The 14,796-nt window shown below is 39.4% G+C and overlaps 1 protein-coding gene across 4 annotated transcripts in view; it reads left to right on the top strand.

Moving 5' to 3' along the window:
* The window catches only part of TRABD (TraB domain containing), a 37,569-nt gene extending 26,226 nt beyond the window's left edge, over nucleotides 1-11,343 (top strand). For all 4 annotated transcript variants that reach the window (XM_051795666.1, XM_051795667.1, XM_051795669.1 and 1 more), the window contains 5 exons: nucleotides 3,118-3,228; nucleotides 4,619-4,758; nucleotides 5,908-6,080; nucleotides 6,898-7,009; nucleotides 8,103-11,343. In XM_051795666.1, coding sequence (XP_051651626.1) covers nucleotides 3,118-3,228; nucleotides 4,619-4,758; nucleotides 5,908-6,080; nucleotides 6,898-7,009; nucleotides 8,103-8,277 — 711 coding nt within the window. In that variant the 3' untranslated portion in view covers nucleotides 8,278-11,343. The remainder of the gene's footprint in view (nucleotides 1-3,117; nucleotides 3,229-4,618; nucleotides 4,759-5,907; nucleotides 6,081-6,897; nucleotides 7,010-8,102) is intronic.
* Nucleotides 11,344-14,796: the final 3,453 nt, after the last annotated feature.

Below are 14,796 nucleotides of genomic sequence, written 5' to 3'. Positions count from 1 at the left end.
ATCAAGCTATTGCTGCTGGTTAAAACCAGATTTCCTTTAGGCCCTCCTTGAATTTCAAAACCGTTACAGTTGCTTGCAGAGAACTACCCGTTTGCTTTCCATTAAGCAAAGCAACACCGTGCAAACTGGTATTTGGCTCAAATGTGGATAACTTGAAGTTGCACAGTAACACTTGGCTTGAACCTAACTGGTAAGACAGGTTTTGTCTTATCTTCTCCTCTGGCTTCCTGGTTCCGCTATCCTTTCTGTGTCCATACAGTGGCCCTGTGTTAGTCTGAACAGGGCTTGTTTTTCAGCTGCATCATCTTCCCTGTGGTTTAAGGTTGCTAGTCCTGGCACAGAGGAGGAGTTGAGAAACCTTGTTCTGGGGCAGAAGAGAAAGTGAGCTAGTGACAGCAGAATCTTAGCTTAACCTTTTCTTTTTGTCTGAAGTTACCTTGTGGAGCAATATATTGTAATGTTGGTTCTCATAATGCTTCTGGCTAGTGAAAAAAGCTCTTGTTTCGCACTTTGTTATATAGACCTCCATATTTAGGTAACCCACAGTATTGTCCTGTTAAATAAAATGGATATAATATGAATTGGTAGGTGATGGGAACATCCATATGGACAGGAGCAGACTGCTATTCACTTGCTACCTTCACTTGTGTTTTAAAGTCTAACCTCCATTGCACTTGCAGCAGTAGGAAAACAAGTTCCAGGCTGTTATGGCTTCTTCCATGGGAATTAGAGGTTTTAAAAGAATTGTGGATGAAAGTATAGATGGTTTGTTTCTGCAGTTGGTGCTGGATCTGTGACTTGTTATGTGGTCAGAGAGTACCTCCAAGGCCCCCTCCGTAGGCTGCGTTCCCATACATAGTATAAGTGTTCCTGTGCTGAGTCCAGTGGAAGATTTATGTTCTTCAGAAGCCCTCTGGCAGCTGCCAATAGCGGATGTGTGGGGAAAGGCCTTGAAACCTGCAGTCGTACTTTGCCTGGATATTCCTCCCTCTTCCTGTCCTTTTCACTGTCTCCATGCTAGTCATGGTGTCCAGCAGTGTATCTTCCTCAGTCATCTTTTCGCAAGCCTCATGAGTATTTAATGTGTTTAATCTCTTCTCATATGTTTTGTCTTTCTCTGCACATTTTCTAGTTGAAGTATCTTGCTTTCAAGACAGGAGTCTGCCCAGAATTGTACAGCAGCACATTCATGTTTCCATAATGTTCCTTTCCTGATAATCCCTCTTCTTGTTTTCTGACTGCTATTGAACATTGGGCTGATAAAACTGGTGTTTTGCTTTCTCTTTCCTGTGTGCTAATAGCTTTGCATCCTTCTGCCTGTGCAGTTAAATTTCTGTATACTCGTGCATTGCTTTGTGTTTATGGCTGTTGCATCTCAGCTACAAAATTATCGCCATCCACTCAGGATTTAATTTTCTTTTGTGTTCAACTTTCCTTTATCTGACACTGAATAATCTGGTATTGATAATAACCTCCTTTACCGTTTTGCTCTCATCATTTTTTGTACATTTTGCTCTTTATCCCCTAGCAGTATCTGGCTGGCCAGTTATTGCTGGTTGCTGCTTGTCACCTTTTATCTCCTTGATGCTAAACAAATACAGTAGGCACTGAGTTTCATGCAGGTTAACAGCACAGACAACTCAGACACACTTCATAGATGCATCCCTCTGTTAGCCAGTAGGATGAATCTTCTGTCACAGTGTAAAAATGCAACTTCAGGTGCACCAATCCTGAAGGGGAGATCAGCCAGTAAATAACCTGAGGCTGCATTATCTTTTTTTTTTTTTTTTTTTTTTTTTGTGGACATCTCTGAACTTCTGAAAACCCTTGTTCCCCAGGCACTTTTAGCTCAATCTCGGGGATACTGAAAACACTTTTTCTCACTGCCTTCTTTCTTCCTAAGCTCCCCCCAGGAGCCCAACACCTGACTTTCTGCCATGGTTGCTAGTTTGTGGTATGATAAAGCAGATAATCAGTTGTCTTTGAAAATAGCCCCTCTCTTTTCCAGTTCTGGTCCTCAGTGACTCAAGTCCATTTAACTGCAGAAACTGCCTACAGCCTTTGGAGCGCTCACACAAGCATTAAATCTGGCACGGGGTGGGTCATTTGAGCAAGGAATGAAGACCAGGACCTTTCTCTGATAAGGTCCAGCAGCTACATTAACTCGGGCTGTCCTGTGCAGCCTCATCTTCAGTTGTGTGAAGCTGGTGATGTCGCAGGAAATAAACCTTCGCTGAGAGAAGGGGCAGTGCCCCTTTTGGTAGCATTAAGGGCTGATGCCAGATTGGAGGAGGTGTGTAACCAAGGTGCAGGTTACATTTTGGGACTCATCCACTGAGTTTTAGGATTGAGTTGAGGACACCCAGAGCTGGACAGAAGGGACATCTCTGAATGGATGTTTTTTCATTCTTTTTGTAAAAAGGTCAGGGAAGAAAAATTTTGCATAAGCATACACAGGAGAATTTTTTTTCTTTTTAAAAATAATAGTTTTAATTTTAAGTCTCTGTTCAAAAAATTAGTAGAGAACCTTCAATCTGCTTGTGGGAGTTAGTCGTACTCAGAACTGTGAGGTCTCCTCTAAGGTCTTATATGCCAAAGTCACGCACTGCAGTTTCTTGTACAATGCTAGATTCTCTGTTTCTGCATCTGTTAACCTAACCAGTCCTCAGTCTAGTGTTTTCCAGGATTATGGATGTGCCTGTGATTAGCCCACTGGATATTCACTTCAGTATGTTGTATGACATGGTGTTCACTGTGCATTCAATGGAATATACTCTTGTGATCCCTTTATTTTTTTGTATCCAGAAAAGTTATTCAGATAGTTTCTTCAAGCAGGCAGAGTAAATATAGACTGAATTAAGTCTGGCTGTCCTCCTTTCTTTTCTTAACTCTGCCATACATTTTTGTTGAAGGTGAGAATACTTTGGCTGCACAGTGAGGTAAACTGATAAAAACTGAAATATGAACTGAATTGATCAGTGAATTGGCTCCAAAGATAGCTTCAGTGCTGCTTCTTCATCAAAATAATTATTTTTTTCATTACTGTGAATAGTGCATTCTTAGAAATCCACACAGCTTATTGATTTATTTTTTTTGTTTTTCTTCCTTTTCTGTCAGAACGGAGTCATGTCTGGATTGATGCAAATGCTGCTTCTGAAGGTTTCTGCTCACATCACAGAACAGCTGGGAATGGCCCCAGGAGGAGAATTCAGGGAGGCTTTCAAAGAGGTGTGAACTTGAAATGGCTTTTCTGAGGTCACATTACTGGCCTTTTGCTCCCAGAGTTGAACTAAATAAAATCATTTTGTCACTAACTTGAAAGAGCACTCTGGCCATAGCTCTGCTGAAGCCAATGAAATAGTAAGAATCATTTTCAGCTTCAGAGTGTACTCAAAGGTACAAAAGTTTGTAGCCATAAGTGGTATGAAAGCAACTCCAAAAAGGCTTCAAACAATAAGGGTTTTTCTCGATGGTATTTCTGATGACACTTGTTTTCATTAATAATTTAGTTCCTTTAAAGTAATTGTTTTTGAATTCTGAATATTGATTGTGGTCCCACTGTTGGTGGTGTCAGGATTTCAGGCTGTGAAAACCAGCTCTAAAGTATTAATGAGATCTAACACATTAATCCGGAAAGATTGGGGAAGTGAAATATCTGACTGGTCTGTTACTCCTGTCTGGTCTTCTAACTTTCCCTTTTGTACTACTGCCATCTGTGATACATGGAATTAAATAGTAGCTATGTATCACACTAATCTTTTTTTTTTTTTTTTGTCTGGGAGCACTGGGATACTATTTTCCATGTACATATCCACCTTGCAGAATGCATCTTGCTGGTTTTAGGGAAATTATGTATTAATAAGGAAATCTGAGATAACATTGCCGATAAAGAATCTGGAATAATTTACTGTATTTATCCTTAATAAAAAGAAAACTTTTTCAAGGTGTATTTTCTTGAGCATTCTAGACCAGAATGAAACATTTTAGGTGGGAAAGAAGAAAAAAGTAGCTCTGTCCTATTCTAAAGTGATTGCTTGAAATTTTTAAACAACTGTTCATAGGAAATAATTTTCTAGAAAGTCTGTGCTACACTAAAATTTGTCAGTATGAGCTACAACCAAGTCTCAGCTCACGTTATCTCATGGTATCTGGTATCAGTTCTTGTTTCATAACCTCCTTCTTGAATATATTTTACCATGACAAACTGAAAAAATTAATGATCCTGACAAATCCTAGGTAAAAGTGAAATGATTGCAGTTGTTTCACCTCAACTTTATTCAGACCCAGATAGATATTAAACCCCATTGCTCACCTTACGTAGTAGTAAGCAGAAGCTTTCTGCTTCAGTAAAATTAACGTAAAGAGTGTGGCATTACAACTTAATGTTTTAACTGTAATACCTACTACATTGTGTAGCTGATTTATTCCTTTATGAAGTAGTATTTTGTAAATTTTATTTACTACAAAGCCAAAATATTTTTTTATGTTGAAGTATGACACTACTTGCTCTTTTTCAAGGTACCTTGTATAACACAATAAAACATTAACATTCCATTAATAAGGATGTACTGTGCTGCAGTATGAAACGTTGACTAGTGATTTGTATCTTCTCTTTCAGGCCAGTAAAGTACCCTTCTGTAAATTCCATCTTGGTGACCGACCCATTCCTGTTACATTTAAGAGAGCAATTGCTGCACTTTCCTTCTGGCAAAAAGTCAAGCTTGGTTGGGGCCTTTGCTTCTTGTCTGACCCAATCAGGTATGAATAAGCATCCCATATGTTTGTCAGGGTGAGTTGTTCAGTTCCTCAGTTTGACTTTAGTATAAGGGTACACAGCCTGATGCAATAAAATTTGAAGTTAGCAAGAAGGATAAATATACAAACTACCCTGCAATAACAGGTATTTTTGAAAAGAAAGCTTCTTTCCCGATCTTGTTCCAGCTCTTTCTTTAATTGTTGTTTGATGCCTTACTTCCCCATGAAGCGAAAGACTTGGTGCTGGAGAGTTCCTGGTGAACTTACAAAAAACTTCTTAAAATTCTTGGTCCCTGAATCTCAGGGCCTCTCTCATACCCTGTGACTGGAACTCTGCACAGCTCATGAAGCTAGCAGTGCATTTCTGCTTTCAGTTCCTCTGTTGACATTTGTAATGTCCTTTTCATCTTGGAAACTAAAGGAAGCGTGTTTGACATAATTCTTCAGTAGACATGCAAAACCAGATAATTCTGTTGCTGCAAGCTATGGCTGTACCACAGCTGTGGGTGCAAGCAGGAGGGTTTACAGCACCTACAAAAATTAGAAAAGCTCCTTACGTTTACTCCTGCAGTTCTTACTTTTCATTTCCTGCCCATTTTCTATTCTGTTCTGGGAATTGACTTCTTAAAACATTGACTTCTCTGCTGAAGACCTGTGATTGACACTAGGAATCTGCACATATCTTTCCATCCTCTCAGACTGTACCTTATGGTGTGCTTTTTTTGTTCCTTAAGTAGAGCCTCTGTGTGTTCAGTGATCTGCTTCCTCAGGGGTGCTCTCTGTTGGCTCTTCTAAGCTTCTAACACAGACTGAAAGTGGGCACCATAAGTGTTGCTTTTGAAGCCCTAGTGGTCTTGCTGAGTTGAGTTGTCAGCTTTTAAAGTGGGAAGGGGAAAAATCCAGTTGAACTGGCTAAAGGCAAGTGACCTTTCTTCTTTCCCTTTGCCTCACTGTAGAGGCATTGTTAGGTATCCAGTTTTACAGGTTTATGGAGATTGTTTCCCTTTTGGAAAGGATAACAGAGGTAGGAGAACTGTAGAACATGTGTTTAGGTAAATAATGTGCATAATGCCCAATTGTAATGCTCATTGATTTATCTGTGTTGGCCTCTAAAAACATAACAGATACTGAGAAAACTTACCTTTCTTTCAGTAAAGATGATGTGGAGAAATGCAAACAGAAGGATTTACTGGAGCAGATGATGGCAGAAATGATTGGAGAATTCCCTGATCTTCATCGAACGATTGTCTCAGAACGAGATATTTACTTGACGTACATGCTGAAGCAAGCAGCAAAGCAGATAGAACTACCTCGAGCTTCAGAAAGTAATTGTTTTAAAACAGATATCATAACCAGCAAGGTGTTCTCTGTGTACTGGCCCAAAGTTCAGTTCTCAGGAAATCTGGGATGTTCTATTCATGAATGCCACATGTCACATAAGATACAGTGCTTAAAAAAATTAAAAATGGATGTTAATCTCTTCAGTTGATACCACGTAGAGCAGGAACAATATTTTGATCTCCACTGGGTGTTGTGAAATTTGGATGGTAGCTGGGAGGTGAGGGTGAGAGTTGGCACATGTTGCAGTGGTCTAAAGATGACTGGTCAACTGCTGCATGTCAATGGTCTGGGTTTTGCAGTTGCTGAGGCCAGGTCTGTAACAGTAAACTTCACAGACTCGAGCATTGTTCTCAGATTGTTAGCCCAGGTGTTGTCACAGTTTGGGTATGTGCCAGCTGCCACTGTCCAAAGTGGTGGAGAAAGCTCTCTGTTCAGTAGACAGCAAAGACCAGGGCTGTTCCTGATAAGCAGTAAAGAAACATGACCTACCCAGAGAAAGAAAGAAATTAATTTACCTTGCATCTGCTGAGCCTTTCACCCTGAGGCTGGAGTATGAGCACCAACCATGTCTGTTTACAAAACAAGTGATTCTTGAAAATTTAAAACTCTGCTGATTTTTTCAGACTTCAGTGAAAGAGGCAGTAGGTGAGATGAGTATGTAACAGGGTTTCAATATCTGGTCATAAGAGTCCCCGTGTCCTGGAAAAATGAATTTTGTATTCTCACACATTGCTATTTATTTCTGGCTTGAAATGAATTCTTTTATGAGTGTGCTTCCTTTTCTCCACCTCTCTTTCTCAGGTGAACCTAGAAGGTATATCCCAGCTGTTGTAGTTGGTGTTGTTGGCATGGGTCATGTACCTGGAATTGAGAAGAACTGGAATTCTGACTTAAAGATCCAGGAAATAATGAGGTAACAGTCGTCCTTTCCTACATGTTGATGTAACTGCTTCTCTTGCTAAAAACCAGTAGTAACTAGTTTCTTTGGAGGTTTTTTGGTTGGTTGTCATGGCTTGAAGAAACATCACTGCTGTCATCTCTACCCTGTCAGCTCACTGACTTGCTGTGCAGTGCTTGCACATTGTGCTTACAGCAAAGAAAAATATCAAAGGAAAAAAGTAAATAGTTGAATATGGAGGGAAGTAGAGATGAGAATGTCCTTATCTAGAAAGAAAATTAATTGGTCCTCATTAAAGTCTTTTAAAATGAGAATTCAAATTGGGGCTGTAGAAGATGGTGAAAACAAAACCAGGCTTCCAGTCTACCTTAGGTAAATATCAACTATTGGATTTAAAGCTTTAGTTGTGTCAGGACACTGCTGGCTCTTGCAAGCTTAGTGTCACAGTTGCTTGTAGCCTATTCTTAACTGTATATGTAAGCAATGACTTGTTTTAATGTGTATACCTAAATATGGGCTGATTTAAGCCATGTATCTGGTGAACTCTTGCTCCAGATACCTATTAAAATAGATGTATGTGCTTTTTAAAAGACAGAATTGAAGAACAAAAACGTTCAGACCACGTATCCTATAAAGCCGCAAAGGTCAGGACTTCAGAAATACAGAAGGTATTATAATATGACCTGGTAGTATTGGTCTGTGGTGCTTTAGGGTAATAGAGCCTTTCAAATATTGACACTTTACCTTATCACATGTGTTTACTGTGTTTATGTAACCAACTCACCCTTCTCTTCAGTCTGTGAAAATCAGAAAAAACAGTGACCTGCCTAGATGGTGTATTTAGGTGTTTAAAATATGATTTAGAGAGACTAGCCATTAAGAGTGGCATCATACATAAATAGAAAAGGCTTTAATATTGTTGTTATTTAATTTGTAGGTAGCCCTTGAACATGAAATAATACACTGTTAATGCATGATGCATCTGTTACCTGAAAATTTCCTGCACTATAAGGGGGAAAGGGAGAGAAAAGATCCTTTTTTTGGTTGGAAAATGCCTGCTCTTAGCAGCCATGCAAATATTAATATTGTTTTTTATCTTTTGTTTCAGTGTGCCTCCTCCATCAACTTCAAGTAAGATTTTCAAATTTGTCTTAAAAGCAACAGTTTTTGGACTGCTGGGATATGGCTGCTACCGAATAGGTCACAGGACAGTTCAGTTTGTTCTCTCGATGCCAGCAGCACAGAGCTATCTTCAGAGGCTGACAGAGGTGCCTCAGCATTGAACATCCAGTGGAGGCACTGTGTGAAGAAAGGGGCTGAAAAAAGGGTGATAGAGGCAACTCGTGAACTGGACTGAAAGAAGATGAGGATTTCAGTCAGAGCTGATTGATGCTGAGCAATGTCAATCACTATATAGTAAAAGATTTGATACTAAAGTCACACCAGCTATGACCTAATTAATAGTTTTGATTCCTGGTAAGTGTGTTGCATGAAACCAGATGATTCCAGATTGAGCTAAAAGAAATGTGTATGCAGATATATATATTATATATGCATACTGTATATATAATATATATATTACTGATGATGTAGTACAGGCAGCTTAAAGAGTGTGTGTTCATGACTTCTTTTCCAGAGGAACAGAACAACACCAAGTAATCTAATCGGCTGCATCTCTGCCGAAGTTCAGGGACACTTGTCTTGAGTGATTCTTTGCTTTTATTTTCTTAGGTATAATAATACCAAGTGGTTGTTTCTGGTGCCAGACACTTTTACACATAATTTAAAAGGACATCTTCTCAATGTGTGTTTTATACGTAAAACATTTAGGCTTTTTTTTTAAATTCAAGAGCTTTCCAGGAATTTCAGAGTTGTACAGGCTGTCATACGTACACTGCTCAAATTTTTTACAAGCCTTATTGAAGAACAGGAACGTTGCCTTTAGATTGCATCCCTCATTACCATCATCAGTTGAATTGTCTTTCTTCTGCATAGAGAAGGAATAGCCAACCCATCAGAATGCAATGTGGTTTGTGTCAGATGTTTACAGGACACTCTGTTCCTTTAGATTAGCTTATTTAAACTGTATTATTTAGCCATATCCTGCTGGATTCAGTATTGTAAATTTAAGAGGCTAGAACTACTGTACAATTTACTTTTGTTTCTCAGACCTTTCATATTTGGGTAAGAAGTCTGGAATTGATAGTACCTGCCCCTCATTTTTGATACATGAAAATATTTTATTTATCAATGTAATTTCTCGGTGGATGAATATTTTAATCTATTTAATAGGAAAGCAATGTTCAATTTAGTTTTTCAAACTAGCTGTAACATTTGATTTGTATTACCTGCTATTTATACATAGAATTATGGGTACTGCTGTTATTTTCTTTGCTAATTATCCAGAACAGTCATCCATCATCAATCTATTTCTTTCTTTTTTTTTTTTTTTTTTAATTCTAGTTTAATATTTTATAGGAATTTTTTTGTACCCTCTTTTTATACAGGATTGTCAGTGATTGTAAAGTGCCCTCTGCAATCAGCTAGTCCCAGTTCAACAATAAAGATAATTTTGACATATCAAAGTTTTAACCTGATGTATTTGAATGGAAGTCCCATTTGCTTCTCAGGCTCATATACAGTTGCTTAAAGTGAGGTTTTTATCTGTATTAGTTTCTTTTGGGAATGAAAGATGGGAACCAGTGTGTGAGGCAGGAGGAGGAAAAGATGATGTGTTTTGTGTTTCTTTGTTGTTTTCAGTTGGCTCAATAAAATCAACAAACCACTTTGAGTGGGATGTATTTCCAAAACCTTGTGTTGGAAATGGTCCTGTACAGTCTTTTGTTTGCTGAAAGTATGTACCTGTATCTTCTGTGCAGTGTTGTCTTTTTTGAGCTTTTAAAATTAACTTAAGAGTCTGATGCTCCTCTCTGTGATGGCATTGACTTTGCTGGGAGCTGGTCTGTCCATGCAACCTGATGCTTTTCTGCCTTGACACTTTGAAAATTTTATGAGTTCCAGTGCAGCAAATTATTAAAGTGCATGTTTATCTTTACACTTACTGAATCTAACTCGATCCCGCAGAGCTTTTAAGATGATGCTAGGTGCTTTTCTGGGCCTTACAGTTGTGTGGGGAATAAACCTTTGCAAATGAGAATGACAGCAATTCATGCAATTCATGTTTCTTGGACACAAAATGTAAATGATAATACAGAATACAGTAGGGGCAGGTCCTTTTATTTTCTATCTTATCAGTGCTTAAGAAACCACCAGCCGTTTTTCGCAAGAGGAAAAGCAGCATTTGTAAACAATTTATAGAAGAGTGACTGCCTGAATTTTGATTCCTGTTTTTAAAAAACATTTAATGTATTGTTTATAATGAAGCAGTCCTATTTGAATAATTCTATTACATTTTATGTACATTTTTAAAAGAAGAAAGCAAAAGCTTAAGCTTACTCTTCTCCTGGCTTTACTGACTTACCAAAATGTTGTTCTGTTGGTTGTTTTTTTGAGACTATTTAGCTGGTAGAATTCAATATATTGATGTTTTTGCTTTAAGTTATCTACAGATTTTTAAAGTATCTGCAGATATTTTAAAAGTTCTGTAGATCTTTGATATTTGTGCTCAGGTACTTTTACAAGAAGGAAAACAAATCTAAGGTGAATTTTAGATAGGAGCCTTAAACTTGGGTGGGACTAATGCTAAATGATTGTCATGGAGCATTCTTGCAGATGTAATGTTTTATGCTTTTTAGCCAGAAGTGATTACCATCTAAGTTGTCTGTTTGTTATTCAGTTATTCTTTCCAGTCAGTACCTTTAGTCTATTGTTTTAGGTTTTTTTCTTTACAAAGCATATCAGCAGATTCTTCAAGGAACCTGTTTGTGCATGGAGAATTTGCAATTTATCTTCCCACTGTTGCAAATTGGCAGATCATATGCATGCACTGTTTACTCAGTGGCACTGGAAAGTGATGAATTTGCAGAACTAACAATTCTATGAATCCATACACAAATTCTCGATGTTGTATATTCAATGTGTTGTACCATTTATATAACATAATCAGTGGTTTAGGTCCATTCTCTTCTGTTCTAGTCAGTCCTTTCAGTGTTGACAGCATCCTGTAAAATTTAAATATATGTTGAATTGTCCCAGCCCCGCCTCAACCTTATGAAGCCATATTGTATTTTTTTGGTGACATGTACATCTGTTTTATGCATTTGTACATGTGATGTAAATTTGAAGTATTTTTAACAATGTGTGCCTTTACTCTAAAGTGATTTAAAGTAAACAGCAGTATGTTCTATTATATAAAAAAATAAAATATTTTAACCACCATTTCTGTTGAAGGCATTTGTTTTACTTATTAACCAGTATTTTTACTGAGAGCAAACACTGATAAGCTAGAGCTAGTACAGGTTAATTTCACTAACACATTTTTCTGAAGAACATTAGTTGAACTAATTAACTCCTGCTGAGGGGCATCTGAGTGTAATGCTGAAGTAGGGGAACTAGCTTCCTACCTACCACATATAATGGGTTAAGAGAAGAAAGAATAGTTTCCCTCCCCTACTGAACACGAAGGGAGACTTGACTGCTCAATGTGAGTACTTAAATTCAGAGTCCAGAATTAATCACAGTGAGTTGATTTTGTTGTTATTGCTTTTCTTTTAATGTCTCCAGTGCTCAGTCATGCAAGGAGATGTTGGCCTTAGTCCCAGTCCAGTAAAGAGCTCCAACATTGGCCTGACATCAGGCACAGTCACATGTGCTTAAAGTGCTGTTCTCCACGTGGGAATTAAAGACTCTAAGTGCAAAAGATGTTGAATGAGTGGCAAAGAGTTTAATCTTTCAAATTGAGCCAGGTAAATCAATATGACCACTTTTTAAAAAAATGTATTAATACAAAGACCCTGTATTCATACTGAAAGTATATAAGCTGTATTCCATACAAATAATGTATCATCTGAATAGCCCCCTGATTGTACCCTTTGTCAGTCAGTGGTCTGTACTTCTTTGATTGTTTGTATGTAAAGCAAAGTGCAGCCCTGTTTTCCGTGATCAGGCAAAGTTCCCTTTGGTTGCACTTGGAGCTGTGTCTGCAAAGAAGTACTGGGTAAGCCATTCAGGTGGAAAGAACAACTTTAAATCCTGCAGTCAGCTGCTGTTCCTGGGACTGACGGACGACAGGCTGCACGGCACCTCTGCTCTCGAGCAGTGCTGGGTCCGGCAGCCTCAGTTTGCCACCTGAGGTGGAAGGCAGCTGCCTGCTTTCAGAGTATCACTCACCAGCCTTACAGGCACACTGCTGGCCCAGGTCATGTTTGAGGTGTCTTTTCTATACCAAATACTGAACAAAATTTGAAAATTGACCTTCTGAGGTGCATTACAATTTCTGGGATTCCCACTGGAAGCTGTATTTTTGTGTGTATTGTCAAACATCTAAAAGCACTGAGAAATAAGTTATCTCCAAGTGCCAGGCAGTGGGAACTACACATGGAAAAGAAACGGCACATTATCACTTGTGTAACTCTTAAGATACTTATGTACATATTTCCCTGTTTCTTTTTACAGCTGAAATAAACTTTAATTTTAGACTTGAGTGTTTCGAGACTGACATTATTGTAAGATATGTGGACTTTTAAATATTTGCAGAAGGGTCTGACTGATGGACAGACTTCAGTGTGGTGCTGAGCCCTTGCAGTTGGCTGTGGAAATGCACAGGGAAGACATCAAGCACAGGACAAAAGTAGCTCCAAAGATACAAAGCTGAAATGGTCTACTGCCTGTTCAGGTGAAAAAATGCACCAGCTGTGTGTGTCCCCACAGCAGCAGGTCTTAGGTGTCAGTTTGTACGTGAGGAGACACCAGGACTAGCAGAAGCAGCTGTCCAAAGAAGCTGGCAGGGGGATGTCTCAATATCCCTTCTCTTGTCACTTGCTCTCTGCCTGCTGTAGAAGGAAGCTTTCTATCTCTACTCTGAGGAGGCAGCAGCAGCAAAGGTGGGGTTACCTTTACCCTCAGTCCCTGTAGGGAAAAGTGGGAAGGTGCGGGGTGTTTGTGCACTGTTCCATCACAAGATCTTGTCCTTTGGGTCCTGACACTTGGCCTGGCTCTGACTCCTTGGTAGCTCCCTGCTGGGGATGGCTGTGCTGCAAAGTGAGGAAATGCTTTTGCTGGATGCTTTGTCAGTTTGGGTAATACTACACAGGAAAGCTTTAGTGGTGTTAGTTTGGTGGGGTAAGATGCAAACAGCCACTTTAACACTCACCTTATCCAAGATACTTGGTACTGATGTATCATGACTGATGCAAGAGGGAAAGTGGGAAGGATCAGACTTTAAAAAACAAATCAAAAACCTGTTATATACTTCCTGCGGCTTCAAGAGGTTGTGTCTCCTCCCAGCTAAGTGACATTCTTTCAGTGGTAAGATGTCCCTGCTTTAGCCTACAGAGATGATTTTCAAACTGAACAAAGTAATGAAGAGTGGTACTTGATTACAGTGTGGTGGTTATTAATGTGATGTGTCTCTGCAGTGACTAAACTGCACATCTGCCTTCTCCAGGGCCAGCAGGAATGTTTGTTCCATCCCTGGAGTTGTGTGTGGGCAAGGCTGGCAAGACTACTCAGGGCTTCACCTTTGTGCAAGTGCAGCAGGGTTCTGGGTGTGCACCACCTGCCACTGAGCATCTTCTCTCCACCTCCCTGCTGCCATCCCCCTGTTATCTCTCGCCTCATGATTACAGCCTGAGTTCTTTGGAGCTGACACACTGTTGCATTTAGCTGGAAAGCACAGGTAATAGTAATGATTTGGTGCCATCTACTGACTGCATGTGGTTTACCCACTATGTCCAGTTTTAAGTGGAGGCAGCTAATGGACTCTGAGGCTATTCTAGAGAAGAAGGTAAGTGTGCACACTTGGAGAGGTTTAGTCTTGACTCACCATTGTGGTACCTGCTATTAACTGAAATGACACAAAACAGGAACATCCTGAATAAGTATGACTTGTGGTATGCATTCATTTATCTTTTTTTCTTTTTGTGATTGTATTGATGCTTGAGAGGCAGATTCTTGATGAATCAGCAATACCATTTTAACCTTCCCTTAAAAAAAATAAGTATCTCCCATAATTATATTGATTCGAGGGTACTTCATGGAAAAGAAAGAATTACACTGCTAATTACACCATCATTTTACTCTTGTAAGAATCATGGGTTTAAAGTTACTTAAATTGTTCTGAATTTTTTAATTTACCCCATTTCAAGGACAGACTTAATTTGCCCATCATGTAAGACCCAACACCTCAGCAGACCATTACTCTTATTCTTCTAAAAATTTTAACATATTTTTGTTTGTTGCACTGAGTGACTGCTGCTCTTCCAAAGCAACTGGAGGCTCTGGGCATCTTACCCAAAACCACATCTACCATGACCACCCTGGCAGGCTGTTGGTGCTGCTCTTTAATGTTGGGCAAAGTGGGAGGACTTGGGGAACCCATAGCAGCCTTGATGGTTTATTGTGGTTATCAGCAATTTCTGCTTGGCCACTACATACATGGATTTCTGCCTCTCTGACTGTGCACAGGCAGGCCAATAATGGTGTTCCTGGGCAAGTGGTGGTCAGACCTGGTTCTGGGCCTTAGTACAGGATTAAGTGCTCCCTGGGACGCTCAGGCCTGTTAGAGGAAGGCTCGTGGCAAGCAGCACTCCCATGGCAGCTGGACTCCATGGACCACAGCTCTGTGACTGTGCTGAGGTGCAGCTCTCCTCTTCAGACCAGTTACCCAAGACATAACTGAGGCA

Source organism: Manacus candei, unplaced genomic scaffold (assembly GCF_025592945.1).
Source record: "Manacus candei isolate 608988 ecotype Guabito, Panama unplaced genomic scaffold, ASM2559294v1 h1tg000043l, whole genome shotgun sequence".
Classification (NCBI taxonomy): domain Eukaryota; kingdom Metazoa; phylum Chordata; class Aves; order Passeriformes; family Pipridae; genus Manacus; species Manacus candei.
Note: the sequence above shows the minus strand (reverse complement) of the source record. Positions and strands in the feature narration are given on the sequence as shown.